A 24,160-nucleotide genomic window follows, 5' to 3' on the forward strand; every position below is an offset into this window, starting at 1 on the left:
TAATCACAGTTTCCTTTTCTCCCGCTCATTGCTGTTTCTTTAGGCTGAAAGCAAATTGAAACTATTTTTACTTTATTTTATTTTTTAAATGTTGTGCCTTTTAAATATTTAAGGGCTTCAACGATAAGAATACATTTAAGGGAAAATGAAATGCGTATGAAGTGTGAGGCACATTTTTTATAGTCTCAATGGCCTTTTAATGATTAGAAAACTGAGGCTAAAAGGAGAAACTGTGTTTTTTATTTCTCTTAATATTCATCAGTTTAGAGCTAACCTTGCAAATATATTTTGGATGCTAAGATGTATAGTAAATAAGAAGATTTGGAAACTCAACGACCTTCATGATATAAATTATTCAAGCCATCGTGGGTAGCACATGTCTCCCACATAATGTATTTTTGTAATCATAGTCATAGCATTTTTTTTATTTGTGTTTTACAGAGGAGTGGAATCTCTAATTGTTTCTTATCCTCTCATTTTGTTTATGGTAAACTCTTGTGTAGCTTCCCAAGTTACAGATACAAAAATGAGTCCCAATATTTTCCAAGGAATAATTTAATGGGAATTCCAGGCATTTCGGGAAAAGAGGCAACGTGGTTCAGTGGAGTAGGACACACCTGTGTTCAAACTCCATTCTGGCCTGGGCACAGTGGCTTACGTCTGTAATCCCAGCACATTGGGAGGCCATGGCAGGCTGATCACCTGAGGCCAGGAGTTTGAGACCAGGCTGGCCAAAATGGTGAAACCCTGTCTCTACTAAAAATACAAAAATTAGCCAGATGTGGTGGTGGGCGCCTGTAGACTCAGCTGCTCGGGAGGCTGAGACACAAGAATTGCTTGAACCTGGGAGGAGGAGGCTAAAGTGAGCCGAGATCACGCCACTGCACTCCAGCCTGAGTGACAGAGTGAGACTGTCAATAAATAAATAAATAAATAAATCCATTCTGCACTTTCTGTCAGCTCAGTAGAAAGCATGCAGCACATATTTTTTGGAGTAAAAAAGTCCAAAATTGAGATTCTTTTAATCATTGTGTAAGATCTGTATTCCAGATTGTTTTGGTCAAGATCAGTTTTTGGTTTCTTACTGGCACTAGGCCTTGTTAATGATAGCCAGGAGATTATGGGGACCACAGGAGCCCAGTAGGTTCTCCAAGCCACTCTATCTGGATCTTCTGCTGTTGGGTCCTGGCTTGGGTAATCACAGAAGGCACCTTAAAGGAGTTAGGTCACTTTGCAGAGTTAATACAGGGTTCTAGACTGCTGAGGAAGCCTAAGAGAAAACCAAGGCTCATAGCAAACTGTGCTAAGACAATATTAATGTGGCTTTCTTTGGAATTAAAATTCAAAGATTGATGCAAAATTCAACATCTTTCCATATGACTCCTTGGCCAATCATTCTGGCTCATGTGCTGTCTCATTGGAACTCATAATCCTTTCAATCTCTTTTTAGCTTCCTACCTGCAGCCATTTGGAGTAGAGAAGATATGCTTTTGGCCCTCCTTCTCTTTAGTTTACATTGTAGTGATCTGAATATGTTTTCAGATATGCTGAATGACCATTAGTGAGAATGGACAAAGTCATCTTGTATACCCTGGTGATTTTGTTTCATGAAAAAAAAGTAGCCTCTGTGTAGAACTGGTCCTGCTAGCTATTACTTTATTAACTTTGGAAATAATAGCTTAGGAACAACCACTGCCAAACACAGTCATCATCTTTGTCAAAAGCTCTCTGACATGGCATTGACTTTGATCTATCATTATATATAGAAGACCACTCATTTGCTTTCCCAGGGGTATATTTTTAAACTAATTTGCTTTGTAGGATTCACCAGGAAGTTATATTGTTTTATGAGGACAATATTTAGGTTTTGTTCAACTGCCTCAATGGCATATATAATTGGCAATGATGTCTTCTGAAAAATGTCCAGACTAAAATATTTGTATCAAATCTGTATTATGCGGAATTAACCACCCATTTGTGTGGTGTGGTGTGTATGTGTCTGGAGAATATAATAGCCTGGCTTCAGTCCACCATTCCGTAGAAGTAGAGTGCACATCTATTGAGACAAAAGACTTAGGCAGTCTTTAAATATCATGATATAATTTCCAGTCCATTCTTTGTTGTGTTGCTTCTTAAAGCGTGTGAACTTACCATTATAAGTGTGAAATATCCATAATCTAGCGTATGTGTGTGTATGTGCATAAAAATGTCTCATCTATTGGGCCACAATTCATATCATAGACAGATGCCAGCTTACCTGGGAGCATCAGGGCAGGAGCTGAGATTCCAGGGCTTCTAGCTGGAATGGGGAGCTCCTTCCTGCATGAACCCACACCTGAAACTTGTACACTAAGCAGAGCAGGCACTGATGGGTAAACACATGTGTTTGTGGCTGCAGTCTGTCCCCTAACACACTCTGGAGTCTCTGAGGCTCTTCTCCAGCTCTGCTGTAGCTGCAGTTCTGACTGTGGCACTGTTTCCTCTTCTGGAGAGGGGGAGGGAGGGAGGGTGCAGAGTATGCTCCCTGATGGTGATGTGTGCGTCTGTGAATCTTCACATGTGCAGGTGGGTTCCAGTGCGCCCGTATGTGCACAGAGGCTGGGCTGCTGTCCACTGGGGTTCCAGAAAAGGACTCTTAGTCAGAACAATTCAGGCTTTGTAATAGTGTACTAACTTAAAAATATTTTTACTTGAGGAGGGGGACTACCTTTTTCAGCTTCACACAAAAATACCATGTAAGCTAGTAATTGCCTTAGAATAAACTATAATTTAGTAGCCATGTTGCCTAATTTTTAGCAAAAGCTCAGTTGTGACAAATCATATTCTTGGATGTTTGCTCTAAGGAAATGTGGCCAATTCAGTTCTCTAGGCCAGAGGTTTTAGAATTGTGTCTAGTAATGCCACAAAAGTTTCATGAAATCATCTAACAGGCCACTCTTGGAGAAAAAAACCACTCAAGCAATAGAGCTTTACCATCTTTCAGCTGGAGCACTACACTTTTGCTCTTCTCAATATTGGTATGCAGTGTAGAAATTTGAAGAAAAGTTTTGGTTGCTTTTTACTTCTCATCCCTGGATTGAGGCAGGCTGTCAGAGAGCTGTGTACTGGAACTTCATTGCTTGACTCCTTGTAGAATAATTTTTACTGATTTGTACTTTGCTACCGTACCCTTGGAGTGTTCTAGGAATGCCACGAGACTCCACTACAGACAACTTGCTGTTTTATTTGATGAAGTAATGTGTTCAGCACATGGCCCAGCATACCACCTGTATTTATAAGGACTCCTGGTATAAATCCCAAGAGTGCTTGGGAGCAGGGCAATGTCTTTTCCTGGGGGAAAAAAAAGAAGGCAAAAACTGTGGGCAGGGTGGTATAATTTAATCCTATACACATGAGGATCATAGACTGCAATAGCTATTTCTTTTCTTTTTTTTTTTATTATACTTTAAGTTTTAGGGTACATGTGCACAACGTGCAGGTTTGTTACATATATATACATGTGCCATGATGGTGTGCTGCACCCATTAACTCGTCATTTACATTAGGTATATCTCCTAATGCTATCCCTCCCACTTCCCCCCCCACCCCACAACAGGTCCCAGTGTGTGATGTTCCCCTTCCTGTGTCCAAGTGTTCTCATTGTTCAATTCCCACCTATGAATGAGAACGTGCGGTGTTTGGTTTTTTGTCCTTGCAATAGTTTGCCGAGAATGATGGTTTCCAGCTTCATCCATGTCCCTACAAAGGACATGAACTCATCACTTTTTATGGCTGCATAGTATTCCATGGTGTATATGTGCCACATTTTCTTAATCCAGTCTATCATTGATGGACATTTGGGTTGGTTCCAAGTCTTTGTTATTGTGAATAGTGCCACAATAAACATACGTGTGCGTGTGTCTTTATAGCAGCATGATTTATAGTCCTTTGGGTATATATCCAGTAATGGGATTGCTGGGTCAAATGGTATTTCTAGTTCTAGATCCCTGAGGAATTGCCACACTGACTTCCACAATGGTTGTACTAGTTTACAGTCCCACCAACAGTGTAAAAGTGTTCCTATTTCTCCACATCCTCACCAGCACCTGTTGTTTCCTGACTTTTGAATGTTCACCATTCTAACTGGTGTGAGATGGTATCTCATTGTGGTTTTGATTTGCATTTCTCTGATGGCCAGTGATGATGAGCATTTTTTCATCTGTGTCTTGGCTGCATAAATGTCTTCTTTTGAGAAGTGTCTGTTCATATCCTTCGCCTACTTGTTGATGGGGTTGTTAGTTTTTTTCTTGTAAATTTGTTGGAGTTCTTTGTAGATTCGGGATATTAGCCCTTTGTCAGATGAGTAGATTGCAAAAATTTTCTCCCATTCTGTAGGTTGCCTGTTCACTCTGATGGTAGTTTCTTTTGCTGTGCAGAAGCTCTTTAGTTTAATTAGATCCCATTTGTCAATTTTGGCTTTTGTTGCCATTGCTTTTGGTGTTTTAGACATGAAGTCCTTGCCCATGCCTATATCCTGAATGGTATTGCCAGGTTTTCTTCTAGGGTTTTTATGGTTTTAGGTCTAATGTTTAAGTCTTTAATCCATCTTGAATTGATTTTTGTATAAGGTGTAAGGAAGGGATCCAGTTTCAGCTTTCTACATGTGGCTAGCCAGTTTTCCCAGCACCATTTATTAAATAGGGAATCCTTTCCCCATTTCTTGTTTTTGTCAGGTTTGTCAAAGATCAGATAGTTGTAGATATGTGGCATTATTTCTAAGGGCTCTGTTCTGTTCCATTGGTCTATATCTCTGTTTTGGTACCAGTACCATGCTGTTTTGGTTACTGTAGCCTTGTAGTATAGTTTGAAGTCAGATAGCGTGATGCCTCCAGCTTTGTTTTTTTGGCTTAGGATTGACTTGGCAATGCATGCTCTTTTTTGGTTCCATATGAACTTTAAAGTAGTTTTTTCCAATTCTGTGAAGAAAGTCATTGGTAGCTTGATGGGGATGACATTGAATCTAAAAATTACCTTGGGCAGTATGGCCATTTTCATGATATTGATTCTTTCTACCCATGAACATGGAATGTTCTTCCATTTGTTTGTATCCTCTTTTATTTCGTTGAGCAGTGGTTTGTAGTTCTCCTTGAAGAGGCCCTTCACATCCCTTGTAAGTTGGATTCCTAGGTATTTTATTCTCTTTGAAGCAATTTTGAGTGGAGACCCATCAGTGTGCTGTATTCAGGAAACCCGTCTCACGTGCAGAGACACACATAGCCTCAAAATAAAGGGATGGAGGAAGATCTACCAAGCAAATGGAAAACAAAAAAAGGCAGGGGTTGCAATCCTAGTCTCTGATAAAACAGACTTTAAACCAACAAAGATCAAAAGAGACAAAGAAGGCCATTACATAATGATAAAGGGATCAATTCAACAAGAAGAGCTAACTATCCTAAATATATATACACCCAATATAGGAGCACCCAGATTCATAAAGCAAGCCCTTAGAAACCTACAAAGAGACTTAGACTCCCACACAATAATAATGGGAGACTATAACACCCCACAGTCAACATTAGACAGATCAACGAGACAGAAAGTTAACAAGGATATCCAGGACTTGAACTCATCTCTGCACCAAGCAGACCTAATTGACATCTACAGAACTCTCCACCCCAAATCAACAGAATATACATTCTTCTCAGCACCACACCGCACTTATTCCAAAATTGACCACATAGTTGGAAGTAAAGCACTCCTCAGCAAATGTAAAAGAACAGAAATTATAACAAGCTATTTCTTTTCTTTGGCCACTAGGAAGCTCATAGTCAGATGTGCCACCCACCTGTAGTAATTGTGTGGGTATATATTTAGGGGCAATAACTTCTACCCTTCAGATCCTTTTTACTGTTCAATCTTTTTACTCTCCAGTACCTATATCTTTTTATTTTTCATAATACATGTATTGTGGTAAGTTATTTTAGATCTCCTTCACTCCACTACAGTTTTCTTATTATCTTTTGGAAAACTGTACATGGATATCTGGTAGCCTCGTCAGACCTAATCTATTCTATTCTAAAGTAAAGCATGTTCTCAAATGTGCCCCTCTTCCTGTTTCTTGTTTTTGGTAAAGGGATCCCATCAGTTCAGGCATCTAAGTTTGCAGTCTTTCTATCCTTTTTCATCATCTTCTTTTTGTATAGCACATCCAGTTGTTAACCAGATCCTTTAAATCCAGAAGCAATTTCTATGACTTCTCAAGTCTCTCCTGATCCTTGATCTTTTCGTTCACCAATACTTGTCTGGACTACTGTTTCATGAATTTTCTAACTGCCCTCAATTTCTCTACCATTGTCTACTAGTAATCCATTATGCACAGTGATCCTAGTTATTTAAAAATCATTTGCTTTTCTATGATTCTTGTTACTGTTTACAGCATGAAGCCCAAATCCCTCATATGCCATTCACAGCTCCTTACAATTTGGCTCCCAACCTATGTTTTAAATCTCATCTTAGTCCATTCCTCCCTCTTCTTTGTGTCCTTTACAGCAACCACCAGCCTAATCACCAGTCCCCAAACACAAAACGCATTTCAACGCCTTGTTGTTTTCTCTTCCCGAGATGCCCTTCCTGACTCCTTCAAGTCCTTATGTTTCCCTAGGCTCTTCTCAAATATTATCTTGTGTGAGGCTCTCCTCTATTTTTCGCTCAGCACAGAGGAACTAATTGCCTTGTCCTCAATCTTTCCATCCCACTTTCTTAATACTACTGTTAGAGCATCCCTTGCCCTGCTTTGACTTGTTGTGTATGTGTATCTCTTTCTCCAAATCATGAGCTCCTCATGGACTTTGTCTGAGTGGAAGGGAGGCAATATACAAGGTATCTGCCAACCCTGCTTTTAAGAATAAAATATACTAACACAGGGACTGTGGAGTCCATAGAATTGATGATGCCTTCAATGGGTGAGGATTGAAAACTTGGCTAATTAACTGCTGACCTTCAAATGTTAATATTATAAAGACTATCTTCATGGCAATAGAAAATTTGCAATACCATCATAATAAACGTTCTAGCAGTCAAAGTCAGTTTTTATCATTTCTGTACAGAAGAAACTTACTTGATTTTTTGTACAGAAGAAACTTACCAGATTTTATTTCAGAGAAATAAAAGATATACATTTCATTTAACATAACATATATTTACTACTTTCTTTTAATAATATGTACCATTAAAGCTTATTTTCTTACCAAAAATATAAATATGAGTTAACCACCTCAGGCTTTTGTTTCTTTTCTTTTTAGAGTTACTATGGGAATCAAGTAACTACTTTGGATCCTGTGAGAATGCATGATAATATTATCATGTTACATTGATCTTTTTTTACCAAAAGTATAAAATAAAAAGCAATTGGGGAAATAAGTAGTTTTATCATCCAGTGGTAGATTTCATTCATGAATACACTTCACCACAAAAAATAATACAAAACATGGTAAAAACACAATGTGGATTTGCTTTTTGTAGCTTTTCCCACAGGGTTGATATTATATGTACTATCTTCATGCTAATGAAAAATTTGCAATACCATCATAATAAAGGTTCTAGCAGTCAAAATGAGTTTTTATCTTTTCTTTACGGAAGAAACTTACCGGATTTTTCTTTTTCTCTTTTAGGAATAGGCAAGTCAAGAGGCTGAAAAATCTGAAGCATGTTTCCAAAGAGCAACCTAACAGTCACTTGCTGGGTATGGAGGAGCATGAGGAAGCTCTTTCTATTGCTTTCTCTCTTGCTGTCCCATGCAGCTCATTTGGAAGGCAAAAAGGATAATCAGTTCATCTGGAAACCAGGTAGGAATGTCCTGGCTGTTCCTTTGTCCTATTTTCATTAACAAGAAGATATTCTTTCCATCCTTCTTCTTCTTCTTCTTCTTCTTTCTAAAGTAGTGGGAAATATCCAGAGAGGAAAAATGGACTCTTTTTTTAAATTCTGCAGCTTATATTTGATTTTTACTCCTGCATAATTGTATTCTCCATCCATGATGCTTGTTATCCTTCTGAATTTTCATGTTGTTGTCAACTAAAGTTATGATTTCCATAGTTACATCTACTTCTCCTTTGTCAAATATTTCACCAGTGTGCAGCACATTTGTAGCAAAAATGACATGTGAATTTAGCTGATATTCTCAGCTAAGAATGCTTTGGCCCAGTTCTGCATGTCTCTTTCAGGGTTTAAACTAGTTAGCTGTTTATTATTAAATGCTTTCCAGCATAGATCTTCTATGTCTAGGTTTGAGAGCATGAAAAATTATCCTAACAGCTTTGCTCATTAGTTGTGACTGTAAAGTCACGTTAATGTATTTTGAGATTCTTAGCTACCTCATGCATTATCCTTTATGTATATGAATAATTTGAGTTGAAGCTTGGGGCTGGAATATAACTTATGTTCATCTCTAAATATTTCCTTAATTTGGCTGTGAAAAAGATCTCTTAAATTTAATTTCAGAGCCTAAGAATTTATTAACTTAAATTATGAACCCTAAACATCTTAGCTCTTTGTATTACTGATGCTTTTCCTTGCTCTGGATTTTAATTTTCTTTAGGTTTCACAATCAGATCATTTAAAATATTTATTGGTTTCTCAAGACTCCATTCTTTCAAATACTGATAACTTATATACTTAATATCTTGGAACTGGAAAATGTGATGTTATAGAAGATCTATGGTCCTCAAAGAGTTTTCATTTTGGCCTCATCATCTGTAAATTAAGTAGACTTCAAATGTATTGTGTCACCGTGGAAATACGTATAAAAGTGATGTTTGTAATATTTAAATAATTTTGCAAAAATGAAAGTGAATTATGCTTTAAAGTCTATTAAGTAAAAAAAAAAAAAAAACACCACCATTAGAGATACAGTCTGGATGAAATTTAATTGCATTAAAGCCCCTATAAATTAATTTAATTGTGGGCTCCAATACTTCATTATTGATTTGCATTTTTTTTCCCTCAGAGTAGTTTTAGGAAGCTTTGGAAATAGTCCTGAAAGTCAGTATTTCCTTTCTGGGAATGGGGTTATTTTGTTTAATCACAAAAGACGAACATTTGATCAAATCAAAATATGCACATTTTTATGACTACTGTCAAAAGTTTTTAAAAATATATGATTAAAATGGAAAGTGGCAAATTTGAAACACGAATGAGATGTGTTAAGAAAATGGGGTTATTTTGAAGCAAGTTTTAAAATAAGCATGCTTTTCTAAAAGTAGGTCATTGGAACAAGATGGTAAAAACAAACTCTACAGTGGATGAATTTTTTTGGTAACTGTCAAACTTAAGTTTCAGAAGTGAGGATCCTTTTCATCATACATAACACATTGTTTAAAATGAACATATGAGTCACTACTGTCACTTCTCTTGGTATTCATTACTTCTTTCCCTCCTTACAGTGCCATCAAAGAGGTAACAATATAATTTTTTCCTATTTGGTTTTGCTTTCAAAGCAGATTACTTGTGTATGACTGACATTTTAAAAGTGAAAGAAATCTAAAAGGTACAAAATTAAGAACAAATCTCCAATGTATCCCTTTCCAATCTCTTTTGTATCCTTCAGAAAATTTCCTTGTACATGTAAGTACACATTTATGCATGTTTATGTGTATGAATCACACACAAGATACACATATAATTATAGTTACTAATTAGGTTCTATTAAGAAAGAAACAGCACATGCAAAGTTGGCAGTTGAGAAGAGTTTCATAGAAGTACATTTACAAAAGTAGGCAAGTGTGAGCAGTGTGTAAGGACAGCAACAAGGGATTGTGCAGTGACCCTGAACTATATCAGTTGGGAGCCTCTACAACTTCTGGGTAGGTAGGGGCCAGGAGAAAGAGTGGTTCCCAGAATCTGGAGAGGTGCTTGACACCTCTCCAGATTTGATTTGATCAAATGTTCGTCTTTTGTGATTAAACAAAATAACCCCATTCCCAGAAAGGAAATACTGACTTTCAGGACTATTTCCAAAGCTTCCTAAAACTACTCTGAGGGAAAAAAATGCAAATCAGTAATGAAGTATTGGAGCCCACAATTAAATTAATTTATAGGGGCTTTAATGCAATTAAATTTCATGCTGTGGCTTTTAAAGGGATACAACCAACCTGCAGCAAAACAGGAAGGAAGCCAGGGGAATGAAGGGCTCCACCTCACTTTCCTCCAGCTTTCAGATCTGCCAGGCCTCCCGTTGGATGAATTCAACCAAAAACCACAAGGCAGGGGAGCCCATGGATGTATCCATTTGGGTAAACCTCTTGAGCAGGAAGCAAGATGGAGAATGGTGCACCTGAAAATATTTAATTCTTCCATATATGCATGTATGTATACACACACATTTCATATAAGTGAAATCATACTCTGCACTGCTTTTTGCAACTATCTTTGATCATATAATGATATATTGATGAATATTACATATTAATGCACATAGGCCAACCTCATCTTTTAATGATTGCATAGTATTCTTTAGCATTTTTATTTAATAAATTTATCTGGTTTTCCTGTTGCTTTATCTTCTCTTCTTCTGTTGCTTGGCATTTCAGTGGTTTCTAGTTTTTTGCTATTATAGATAATGCTGACATGAATGCAGTATTATTTTAAAGGTAAGCAATAATAAATTGATTTGAGGTGTTATATCCCTGGAAAAATTCTAGTTTATAACCTTTGAAGACAACATCAACATCTTAGAATCTGTTACCTATTTACGGATGAGTTTAGTATATTTCATTTTGATTTTTAATACTGTATTGCAGTTGAAATTAGCTGTATTTTTAGGGTATGTTATCAAATCCAAGAACTCAGGTCCAATCTAATTTGGAATTTGAACAGATTTCCATGGAGACCCAGATAACTATACTTTATTTTAGAAACCTAGAAACCAGTCTCTGGGTTTTGATTGCTGTGTCAACCACTTTACTCTTTTGCTGATGTCTATTGTTCTCCACCCCCACACCCCAAATCAGTAGGTCAGATGTTAGTCAACCTCATCCAAATTACAGGCATTTCTAAGTGAGTCCTGGCTTTGGAAAAACAATGGATTGATGAATAATAAGTGAGTGTATTATGTTTTTTAGGATTTCCATACTGTGGGAGAGTCTGCTGAGTTATAGGCTGCAAGGTCATTGATCTGTCAAGGCTGTTGAATGCCTGTCATTATTGTGATGAGATCCTATGATCTATATTGGTGTCAGGCACTCTGTTAGCTGTGTCAAGAAAGAAGGATCATGTCAGCAACAGTATCAGATAAGGGACATTGTTGTTTGCTGTTTTAAGTTTCAATATAAAACTATTCATGCCTGCCTGCTTTTGTAGAGATGAACAGATTATGGTCTCTGATCCCACAGTAAATTGTGCTCTGTTAAAAAAATTCCTCAGTTTTGGTTCTAAGAGGTTCACTTATTTCTAGTAATACTTATTGAGTCCTTACTGTGTGTCAGGCATTGTTACAAGTACATGAGATAAATTGATTGAGAATAAAATAGGCAAATCCTTGGTCCCCATAAAGAGGGTAATAAACATGATCAGTAGTTAAATAGAGTATGCTAGATGAGGGTGAGTGCTAAGAAGGAAAGATGAGGCCAGGAGGAGGGATATGCAGTGGGAGCAGGGAGACTAAAAGCTTGAGGAGGTTGTCCATGAGCTGCCTGAGGAAGTGAATCTGAGTAAAGACCTGAGGGAAGTGAGGGAGCCAGCCGTGGATATATCAAGGTGAAGAAGAACATTCCAGATGGTGGTAACAAGAAGGACAAAGGACCTTAGGCAGGAGTGTGGGGGGCATACTTGAGGACATGTGGGGAGGCCAGCATGCAGGAGCAGAGTGAACATGGGGAGGGTGATGGGAGCTCAGGTGAGACGGGTAACGGGGTCCACACAGGGTATGTCCTCATAGGTCAGAATAAGATTTTGTCTTTTACTGTACGTGAGATAGAAAGATATGGGAGGGTTTTGAGAGGGTGGTGACATAAACTGACTTTCTTATTGACTTTCTTTTCAATAAGATTTGAAGAGGATCCTTGTGGGTGGCTGGCTGAGAAGAGCAGGGCAAGGAGACGAGGTAGGAGGCTACTGTGGAATTCAAGGGAAGAGCCATGGTGATAGCTTGAACCAAGGCCATGGCAGTGGAGGTGCAGAGAAGGAGTTGAATCTTGGCTATATTATATTTAAGGCCACAGTTATCAACCAAGGGTGATTTTGCCCTGCTGGGGACATTTGGCAATGCCCGGAGACATTTCTGGTTGTCAAAACTGGGGGTGCTACTGATGTATGTTGAGTAAAAGCCAGGGGTGCTGATAAACATTCTAAAATGCACAGAGCAGTCTTCTACAACAAAGAATTATCAGGCTTCAGAATCTCAACAGTGCCCAGGTTGAGAAACCCTGATTTAAAATAAAGCCATCAGGATTTATTGTTGTGGGATGGGTGATACTGGCTTTGCCCTGAGCAGCTGGAAGAGTGGAGTTGCTGTCATTTAATATGGGCTGAGAAGGAGCTGGTATATAGGGAATATTAAGCACTCAGAATTGGGCATGCGAAACTTTTGATTCTGTTAGAAATTCGTGTGGAGGTGTTGACTAGGAAGTTATGGGGTCTGAATTCAGGAGAGAGGTTTCTGCTGGAGATATAAATTTGAGAGCTACTACCAAAGAGGTAGGATTTAAATATGTAGTCCTAGAAATGAAGAGATTAGCTTGAAATTTGTGATCTGGCATAGGTAGAGGATAAAATTCTAATATATTTCCTTTTAGGACTGAAACGACGTTAAAGAAAATTGTTGTGGCAAAATACACACAATATAAACTTTACCATTTTAACCACTTCAAAGTATACACTTCAGTGATATTAGTACATCACAGTGTGGTGGAATCATCACTTCTATCTAATTTCAGAACATTTTCATCACCCCAAACTATATTTTGCAAGTGAGCTTATAGAAAGTCTGGAAAACAAATTATGTTTTGAATAATACATTCTGAAATAGAAGAAAACTCCATATTTGTTGTGTGTGTGTGTGTGTGTGTGTGTGTGTGTGTGTGTGTGTGTGACAGGCTTTTAAAATAGCTTTCAGTCATCCTAAGAGATTACTGTTGATATAGTTTGGATGTTTGTTCCATCTAAGTCTCCCGTTACAATGTAATCCCCAATGATGGAGGTGGGGTCAGGTGGCAGGTGTTTGGATCATGAGAGGGGATCCCTGAAGAATGGCTTGGTGCCATCCTGGCAGTAGTGAGTGAGTTCTTTCTCTATTAGTTCCTGAGAGATCTGGTTGTTTAAAAGAGAATGGCACCTACCCCCCGTCTTGCTCCCTCTCGCCATGTGACACACTGGCTCTCCCTTTGCCTTCCTCCCTAATTGTAAGCTTCCTGAGGTCTCACCAGAAGCAGATGCTAGCACTGTGCTTCCTGTACAGTCTGTAGAACCATGAGCCAAATTAAACATTTTCTTTATAAATTACCTAGTGTCGGGTATTTCTTAGAGAAATGAAAACAGACTAATACAGGTATAATACTAACACTAATACAGACTAATACTAATACAGGTAAACCAGTGTTCAAATCCTAGTTGTCTAAGGGGAAAAAGTTGTTTAACCTCTCTGAGCCATATTTGTCCATATGAAAATGGATATTGATAATAAACACTTCACCGGACTCTTTGAGAATTAAGTAAGACACTATTTGAAATACCTAATATATAGGGGCTATTCAATAACTGTTAGCTACTATTTCTATCATTATTATACAATAATATCAGGTTTAAAATATTTACTTGTGCTTTTATGTTATACAATTTCTGTATACTTCTCTTTCTTAGACATACAAAAAAGGGGATTATTTGACAGATATGTGCACTTTATTAATAAATGGTCAAAATTATTTCACTGGCTTTTTTAGGCCTAAAACTTTCTTTATATATGCCAAACTCTAGGAAAGTTTTAATTTCAGTAGCTCATGCTCAATGAATAAAAAGGGTGAGGATAATGACCTATTTCTAAGAACTAAGTATATAAATTGGAATTAATATTTTTGGAAAAAAGAGACTATGAAAATTACATTGCATAAGGAATAAAGTATCTTACATATATTAATATTTAGTTATAGCTTAAATAATAGTGTTTTCAGTGTTGAATGTACTTTAAGGAAAAAATTGCATTATATATATTACCTATTTATATATTAAAGGTTTGGAATTTTAGAGAAAATAAAATGTTCTTAGGAGAGAGCTATTTTTTAAAATATGTGCTAGAAGTTCATGAAATTTTTTTTTCTGGAAATTTTACTTATGTTGACATCATTTTAATTACTTGCATGGATATTGGTTTATCTAAGAGGCATGAGTGTTAAATCAGCAATATCCAAAAGTATAGACATATGGCCTGGGGTTCACCACTAAAAATTCTAATTTTTTTATAGACCACAATCACTAATTTTCCAAGGTTTCCAATAGGTCAGAAAAACATCCATCTTACCTAAATTGCATAAAATAATTACTCTGCTATATTTTCTCTAAGTAGTATTAAAATATAGGCTCCCTGAGAACAGGGCATTTTGCTGGTTTTATTCACCAATATACTCCAAGTGTCAAGAATATACATAATTTATATAATAAGAATAAAATATAAAAAATATCCCCAGCACATTAAATAAAATAAGGGACACTGTCTTTTAGGGTGTGTGTGTGTGCTTGTGTGTGTGTACATGTATTAAGGGGAGTTGAGAAGAGATGAAAGAGAAAATATGACCCATGTTATTCTAGAGCTTGTAGTATATATTGAAGAGAGGATATAAAATGACTATAAATTAGTCAAACTTATAAATCAGTAAATGTGAAAATATATTTCCATGTCACTTTATTCCAGTACCATTTCTGATCATCTCTGGAAAAGAGGTTGAACTCAATCTTTAAAAAACAGGCTCACATAGTTAAAGATTTAAATATTATTCTAAATCTTATAATGAGATATTATAGTTATAGCTCACTTTCCAGTTCATTTCCATAAAGAGACAGTTTCAGCTCTTTTTGCTGTTTATTCTGATATTCACCCTCATATTTCTAGGTAATATGCTCATGATTGATACTTCTTAGATGATAGATATTAGATAGTTCCTATTGACTCTCTGTTATGTTAGTTAAGGATTTATCTCTCCTAGATCTACTCCTTTCCTCCTTACTACAGTTATTCAAAATAGTTCTATCAAAATATTTAAATCAACAAACAGTGCCCATACTCTTTGTGGTGTCCACTGCTGAGCCAAGCAGTGTGCTGTGCACCTGCATGCTTTCTTGTTCAGCCTTTTCTTTTACATAGAAATGAAAAATTTCCTTCTTTATTGTTTTGCTTGGTTTTCTTTGAACCTACTGCTGCTTTTCCCCAAGGCTCCATTTGATATGTCACATGCCCATCATTAATTTATTCAAAGACTCAAGCGCAGTTCTAAGTGCTCTATTATATTTTTTCTTAGGGAGATTATCCCACAGTCCTGTCCCCCTGCACAGCGTGCATAGTCATCATCTGTGGAACATCCTTTTGCTCTCGATCATCTTGAATCCCTTGTTTCCTGTTCTGTTTCTCTTCTTTGCCTTTATTGTCGTGTTTTCCAGAACTGCTAAACTCATCCTCTAGTACTGCTAAAATAGGGTGTACTGGAAGTAATTTTTCAAATCCGTTGATGTCTGAAAGGGTCTTTGTGCTTGTCATATACTTGATTGATAGCTTGGGTGTGACATTCAAGGTTAAAAAGCATTTTTTCCTTCAGAATTTTGAAAGTCTTGCCCTATTGTATTATAGTCCCCAGTGCCATTACTGAGAAGTTTGACGCCATTCTGATCCCGCCTTTTTGCACATTGCTACCTGTTTGCTTGTTATTCTTTCTCTGGAATCTTTTTTATCCATGAAGTCTGAAATTTCGTGATTATATGCTTTGAGGTAAGCCTTTTTTCTTTATGGTGCTAGATGTTTGTAGGATATTTCGATTGGTGTACTCATTGCTCATTCATGTCCATGTCCTACACTTCTTCTTCTTCTTTTTTTTTTTTTTTTTTTTTTTTTTTTAGATGGACTCTCACTCTGTCGCCCAGGCTGGAGTGCAATAGTGTGATCTCGGCTCACTGCAACCTCTACCTCCTGGGTTCAAGCGATTCTTCTGCTCAGCCTCCTGAGTAGCTGGGATTACAGGCGTCCACCAACACGCCAGGCTAAGTTTTTGTATTTTTAGTAGAGACAGGGTTTCACAATGTTGGCCAGGCTGGTCTCGAACTCCTGACCTCAGGTGATCCACCTGCCTTGGCCTCCCAAAGTGCTGGGATTATAGTCGTGAGCTACCGTGCCTGGCCATGTCTTACACTTCTGAGATTTTTTTTTTTATGCAATTTCCTCTTCTCTGTTGTGTGAATTCCTTCTGAAACTCCTTAGACAAAGGTTTGACCTCTCTTACTGATCTTCAATTTTTAGATAGTTTCCATATTTGTCTTTTGTTTGTAGATTTATTTTAATGTCTAATTTTTTTTCTACTTCATCTTTTAACTATTATTTTGAACATTTTTTTATTTCTACTATCCCTTTTTTAAATTGTAAGGTCTTTTACTTGTTCTATGATTTTTTTAAATTGCATCTTGTTTCATAGATGTAGTGACTTCATTCAGAGGATATTAAGGATAGTTTAATCTTTTTCCTTTCATTCTCTGCACGATTTATGCTTCCTCTGAGTCATTTTTTCCTGTTTCCTTCATTTATGTGTTTGATCATGGCCCCTGACATAGTGAGCTTTCTTCTAATGTCTATTAATTATTGGCTATCTCTTTAGTGTTTCACATTATTAAAAGCGAGGCACTAAAACTGATTCAACATTCCATGTACATGACTCAGCTGTTGGGCTTCACTGTCAAAATATTTTTGTGTGGAGAGCTGGCTTTTTTATTAGAGTATGAATCCCTCAAATAATCTATATTTATCAATACCCAGAGTTTTTTCTCTGGAAGTGTATTCTTTAAGGTGGAGGCTAAGCAGCTGTAACAAAGATGCTCCCAAATACAGTGGTTTAAAAAAATAGAAGCTCAGACCTCTCTTATGTGAAATCATGTAGTTAGTGGTCCAGACTGGAGGCTCCGCTCCCTGTGTCCATTCAGCCAGGCACCTTTCTTTCATATTCAGGAAAGACATCATCATTCTCTGCCCATCCAAGCTGGGTCACAGGCATTTCCATGTTCTAGTTGATGAAAAGAGGTAAGAGCTGAAGTCCAGAACAACAGATTTCAAACAAGTGACACAGCAGTTCCATCCATGTTCCAATTCTCTATTGCTGTGTAATAGCTCACCCCAAAATAGTGATTTAAAACAATAACACACCAATTTTGTTCACACATCAGTGGGTCATTAGGCCCTGCTAAGTGTTCTCACTTGGGTTCGTTCTCTTGTGCCATAGTAATCAGCTGGTTCAGGGGCTGGGGTCATCTGGAGGGCTTCATCACTCACATAGCTGGCACCTGGGCTGGGAGGACTTAACTAGCTGGGGTTGGAACAGCTGAAATTCTTCAGGTATCATACCCTTTCTCTCTGTGTGGTCTCGCCATATGGAAGCTTCAGGGTAGCCAGGATCCTTACATAGGTGTCTGAAGGCTCTCAGAGTAAGCTTCCACAGAGAAACAGAGAGGAATTGCTTGGCTTGTTCTTAACTAGCGTGAGGGCCATGCATGGTCACTTTTTCTGCCTTCTGTTGGTTACAATTAAGTCTCCAAGGAGAGAGCTTCCAGATCATCTCTTAATGGGAGGAGTGGCAAATAATTTACAGATGTGTTTTGAAACCGCCATGACCCATCACTTCTGTTCACAAATTTCACTGGTGAGAAGATAGTTACCTGGCCACTCCTAGCCACAAGGGAAGGTGAGTCTGTAACTGGGCTGTTATGTAAGAAGGGAAAATGGATTTAGTCATAATAAATGCATAATTTTTAGTACGGGAGCTATTCAGCGTCTCCTCAAATAGGAACGTTTTTTCTACTGCCTACGCTGGACTACTGAAAAAAGAGCAAGGGAGTGGGTCTTGGTGGAGATGGCTCAACATTTAGTCCCCAGTATTTCACTTATATCCTCTCTTTTGAATGGTATACCTCAAATTGCCTTCCACATTGTCTACTCTTCTCAAGAATGTCCTCTTGAGAGGTTGAATTTTGCTGTCTGTTTTCCTGCAGAGATTAAGGAAGGGACAGAGGGAAGGATCTGGGGAGCTAATTAGTTCCATTTATGGATTTTAAAGTATTCTTCATTTCAAGCCACAAGCCTTGCCCCTTCTTAGAGTGTCTAGGTCCCAAGCCTTCCCAGAGTTTTGCAAGTATAAATTGCCTTTTTGTTGTTGGTTCATACTCTTCCGTAGGCCCCTAATATTCAGCTTCTTTTACATTGCAAAGCTGCTTAGAGCTCCTACATTTATCTGCCTCTTCATGTTGCAGAATTCATTGCTATATCTTCTCGACCTTTCTCTCTTTTTGACCTTTACTGAGTTATATCATTTAATACTTTTAACTGTTATTTCAGTGGAGTATTAGCAGGGAGTGAAAAATTACACCTATGTCATGTCTTCCACATTAACGGGAAGTCTTCTCATTTACGTTTTACCACTTCTACCACAGTCTGTTTGTTCTGGAATATAATAGCATGTTGAACTGGGTTAATTTTACAATAATTGACCCAGGTATTCTCTTTGCACATATGCTAGAAAATCTGTCTATAATAACTGGCCACTAAAGTTTTTTTCAGATTAAAACTTCAAAAAACCTAATTCAAATGTTCATTGGCTTTAGATGATCGTGAGTTGAATTGAGATACTGGATTGACAATTTGATATGGGAAATATTCTGCCTGGTGGTGAAATTATTGGTGGAGAAATTTCTTTTTGGCACCTGGAAATGTCTCCCTGCACCTTTTTCTGCCATGGCAGAGTTTTGATATTTTACGTAAGTGTGAATTACTATTAACTGGGAAATACAGGTCACTATATAAATACAAACAAAGGTCAGAGTTCAAAACAAGTCAGACATATCAGAGTGGAATTGAATCATAAACTAAAGACTGAACAACAGTACTTTGGAGTCATAAAGGAACCTTAAAAGCTTACCTTGTAAACACCTTTATGGTCATGACCTTAGATGCTATAAACCACAGTCAATTTTTATTGGAATCAAAGTTTTTAAAAGCCTACCTTCTTCTGTGTACCTTATGGATTTACCTTATTTATGCAGTTATTTTGATATTTCACTAAAGTTCCCAACACTATAGCCACAGATGACATATATGCTGTAGACATTAGGGCCACAGATGTTATCTGAGACTCAATTAGAGAAATAAATCAAAAGGTGTACATTTAACATCACTCATACTTATTACCTTATTCTAATAATATGTACTGTTAAAGCTTATTTTCTTAGCAAAAGTAGAAATACGAATTAACCGTCTCAGGCTTTTGTTTCTTTTCTTTTTAGAGTTACTGTGGGAATCAAGTAACTATTACAGATCATGTAGAGAATCCATGATATTATTACTCTCTTACGTTGATCATTTTCCCCCCAAAGTGTAAAATAAAAAGCTATTGTGGAAATAAGTAGTTCTATCATCCAGTGGTGGATTTCATTCATGAATACACTTCACTACAAAAAGAATAAAATGTGGATTTGCCTTTTGTAGCTTTTCCCTCAGGGTTAATAATTTTCTAATTGAATGCAGCTGCTCAAAGATTTCTATTGCTAAATATATGTACTATGTTGCAAAAGAGTGCTGCACTTTTAATCTTTTTAGAAACTGTTTTCAGCTTAATTACTTGGCTTTATTTGTACAACTTTATACCATTTTCAAATACTGATGACTGTACATGATAAAGGAGCTGACACTACATACAAGGCAGTTTGGTGGAGTGGTTCAGAGCATGGACACTGGAATCAGGCTGTCTAGGTCCTAAGCCAAGCTGTGTGTGACCTTGAGCAAGTTCCTTAACCTTATGCCTCTACCTTCTCATCCATAAAACGGGAATAAATGAGAAGCACGATATAAAACCTAGTTGATATTCTATATTACATACTGAAACTAAGTTTTCTATACTCAAAGTACATATTACATGCTTAAGTCATATAAAGCATGTAACTAATGCTACTTTTTATTTCTGGTAAATGGGTGTTACTTGAAGAGACTTATTCTTTGGCCCTCCACCTTCTGACATGTAGAACGTAATGTAGTTTGGATACATACACATGCATCTAATGATAAATATTATTTTTCTAAAGTGGCCATTAGGTATTCCTTTTCTGCACGTTAAAGTTTATTTTCTAAAATATTTAAATTTTTTTATGTTATTGATATCTCTAGTGACATTCCTAATGTACTTTAGCTGTTTCAAATATTGGGCCTCCAATATTTTCCTCTGACATTTCCATTCATAAAACTCTATTGTTTTCAAAGCAAGAGCTCTGGGATTCTATCCAAAGCAATTACCAGGCAGAACGTAGTCTCAAAGCTTTCTTAGAACTGACAGTGTGTGGCATGTTTGAACAAACCTGGGTTTGAGCTTAGATGGGTCCATGTGATTGACTTCTTCCATTTTCAGACTTAACATGAGGAAAAGCAAGAGTGTAGGTGGGAATAAGTGGCATCTTTATATTTGGTAATGAGTTTAAAAAATATTATATTATGGCACCTTCTCTTTTATTTCTCTTATATAGGCCTTACCATAGCCCTGGGATGCTACAGGCAGGACAGGAATCCCATTTTATTTTACAGTTGAAAAAACTGAGTTTGAAGAGTGTAGATATGTGATAGAACTGAAACTTGCCCAGTGCCCTTTTACTACTTGAATTGTGTTTATGAAAAGGTCTTAGGTTTTCTTCTTTTGAAACTTTAACTTAGAACTGCTTATGATGTTGCCATTCTCCATAGAGAATCTCATTAATAAAAAAAAATACAACTTTTTAATAACATGTAAATTGGTTACCATTTTGGGTGGTTGATGATCCAAATGAACAAACGTTTTATGCCAAGTGGAGACTTTTTTTTTTTTTTTTTTTACAGAATTCCATGCTATTACAATACTAGTAATTGTTAGCCTGAAAGATTGGCTATTTATTTTAAGCAACTTTATTGAAGCATAATTTATATTACATAAAGTTTACCAATTTAAAATGTATAATTCAAACTTTTTAGTACATTTATTAAGTTGTGCAAACATCACCACAATCTAATTTTAGATCACTTTAATCACCCCAAGAAAATCCTGCATGCCCATTTACAGTTAGCCTCTGTCCTGCCTCTAGCCCAGGCAACCACTAATCTACTTTCTGTCTCCATAAATTGACTTCTCTGGATATTTCATGTAAATAGAATGATACAATATTGGCCTTTTTTAACCAGCTTCTTTCATATCACATAATGTTTTGTGGTTCCTTTATATTATAGCATATACCAGTATTTCATTCTTTTGTATTACTGAATAGTATTCTATTGTATGGATATAGCACGTTTAAAAATATTCACATTTGTGTTGTTTCTACTTTTTGGCTGCTATGGATAATGCTGTTATGAGCATAACATGCGAATTTTGGCATAGACATATGCTTTCATTTCTCTTGGGAGCAGAGTTGTGTTGTACGGAATATACATGCTTAACTTTTTAAGAAAAATAAACTATTTTCCAACCTGACTATAGTATTTCACATTGCCACCAGTGATATATGAGAGTCCCTGTTTCCCCACATTGTTTCTAATATTTGATATTGTCTTTTTGATTGTAGTTATTTTAGTGGGTGTGAAATAGTTCCTCATTGTGGTTTTAATTTGCATTTCACTGTATCTTTGAAAGTATTTATTAGCCACTTGTATACTTTCTTTGGTGAAATGTTTATGTACATCTTTTTTGCATTTTTTAAAACTGTTTTCCTATTAGTGAGTTTCAAGAGTTCTTTGTACGTTCTGGATGCAAATCCTTTATTGGATGTGAGTTTTGCAAATATTTTCTCCCAGCTTGTGGCTTTTCTTTTCAGTTTTTGTTTGTTTATTTATTTATTTATTTATTTATTATTATACTTTAGGTTTTAGGGTACATGTGCGCAAGGTGCAAGTTAGTTACATATGTATACATGTGCCATGCTGGTGCGCTGCACCCACTAACTCGTCATCTAGCATTAGGTATATCTCCCAATGCTATCCCTCCCCCCTCCCCCCACCCCACAACAGTCCCCAGAGTGTGATGTTCCCCTTCCTGTGTCCATGTCTTTTCAGTTTTTAATGGTGTTTTTGAAGTGCAAAAGTTCTGTATTCTTATGAAGCCCAGTTTTCCAATTTTTAAAAATTTACGGATTATACTTTGATCTTTTATCTAAGAAATCTTTGCCCTGTTCAGAGTCTCAAGATTTTCTCCTATGTCTTCTTCTAAAATTTTTATAGTTTTAACTCTTACATTTAAGTCTGTGACATTTCAAATTAATTTATTTGGTATGAATAAAAGTCTAAGTTCAGTTTTTTACATGTGGCTATTCAATTGTGCTAGCGTAATTTGTTGTAAAAACTATGGTAATTCCTCATTGAATTGCCTTGGCATCTTTGTTGAAAATCAATTAAATATAAATATTAGAGTTTATTTCTGGAATGTCTGTTCTGTTCCATTGATCTATAGTCTATACATAATCAATCCTTATGCCAGTACTATATATATATATATATATATATATATATTTTTTTTTTTTTTTAAGACAGGGTCTCACTATGTCACCCACTCTGGAGTGCCATGGTGCAATTACTGTTCACTGCAGCCTCAACCTCCTAGGCTCAAGCAGTCCTTCTACCTCAGCCTCCCAAGTAGCTAGGACTATAGGCGTGTACCACTCTGCCTGGCTACTTATTTTTAATTGAAAAAAATTTGTAGAGACAAGGTCTCACTGTGTTGCCTAGACTGATCTCAATCTCCTGGACTCAAGCAATCCTTCTGCCTTGGCTCCCAAAGTGCTGGAATTCTGGGATTATAGGTGTGAGCCACCACACCTGGCCTATACTGTCTTGATAACTGTAGCTTTATAATAAGTTTGAAATTGGAAAGTGAAAGTCCTCCAACGTTGTCCTTTTTTTCAGTACTGTTTTTGCTATTCTGTCTTTTTCATTTCCATTTCTATTGTAGGATCAGCTTAACAATTTCTGTTCCAAAGGCCTGATAAAATTTTGATAAGGATTGTGTTGAATCTATAGATCAATATTGAAAGAATCGTTCTCTTAATGTGTCCGTAACTGGTTCCTTCCGGTGGGTTCTTGGTCTCGCTGACTTCAAGAATGAAGCCATGGACCTGCGTGGTGAGTGTTACAGTTCTTAAAGATAGTGTGTCCAGAGTTTTTTCCTTCAGATGTTCAGATGTATCTGGAGTTTCTTCCTTCTGGTGGGTTCATGGTCTCGCTGACTTCAGGAGTGAAGCCACAGACCTTTGCAGTGAGTGTTACAGCTCTTAAAGGTGGCGCATCTGGCGTTGTTTGTTCCTTTCAGTGGGTTCATGGTCTCACTGACTTCAGGAGTGAAGCTGCAGACCTTTGTGGTGAGTGTTACAACTCATAAAGGTAGTATGGACCCAAAGAGTGAGCAGCAGCAAGATTTATTGTGAAGAGTGAAAGAACAAAGCTTCCACAGTGTGGAAGGGGACCCAAGAAGGTTGCCACTGTGGGCTCAGGTGGCCAGCTTTTATTCCCTTATTTGACCCCGCCCATGTCCTGCTGATTGGTCCATTTTACAGAGCGCTGATTGATGCGTTTTTACAGAGTGCTGATTGGTGCATTTACAAACCTTTAGCTAGACGCAGAGCACAGATTGGTGCGCTTTTACAGAGTGCTGATTGGTGCATTTACAAACCTTCAGCTAGACACAGAGCACTGATTAGTGTGTTTTTACAGAGTGCTGATTGGTGCATTTACAAACTTTTAGCTAGACACAGAGTGCTGATTGGTGCGTTTTTACAGAGTGCTGATTGGTGCATTTACAAACCTGTAGCTAGACACAGAGCGCTTGCGTTTTTACAGAGTGCTGATTGTTGCGTTTACAATCCTTTAGCTAGACACAGAGCACTGATTGGTGCATTTTTACAGAGTGCTGATTGGTGCGTTTACAATCTTTTAGACACAGAGCGCTGA

General features: G+C 37.1%; 1 protein-coding gene across 4 annotated transcripts in view; it reads left to right on the forward strand.

The window, feature by feature from the left end:
* THSD7B (thrombospondin type 1 domain containing 7B) overlaps positions 1 to 24,160 on the forward strand; it is a 906,384-nt gene that overhangs the window by 107,732 nt on the left and 774,492 nt on the right. For all 4 annotated transcript variants that reach the window (XM_054478924.1, XM_063647426.1, XM_063647428.1 and 1 more), the window contains exon 2: positions 7,650 to 7,823. In XM_054478924.1, the coding sequence (XP_054334899.1) occupies positions 7,685 to 7,823 (139 nt within the window). In that variant the 5' untranslated portion in view covers positions 7,650 to 7,684. The remainder of the gene's footprint in view (positions 1 to 7,649; positions 7,824 to 24,160) is intronic.

This window comes from Pongo pygmaeus, chromosome 11, assembly GCF_028885625.2.
Source record: "Pongo pygmaeus isolate AG05252 chromosome 11, NHGRI_mPonPyg2-v2.0_pri, whole genome shotgun sequence".
Lineage (NCBI taxonomy): Eukaryota > Metazoa > Chordata > Mammalia > Primates > Hominidae > Pongo > Pongo pygmaeus.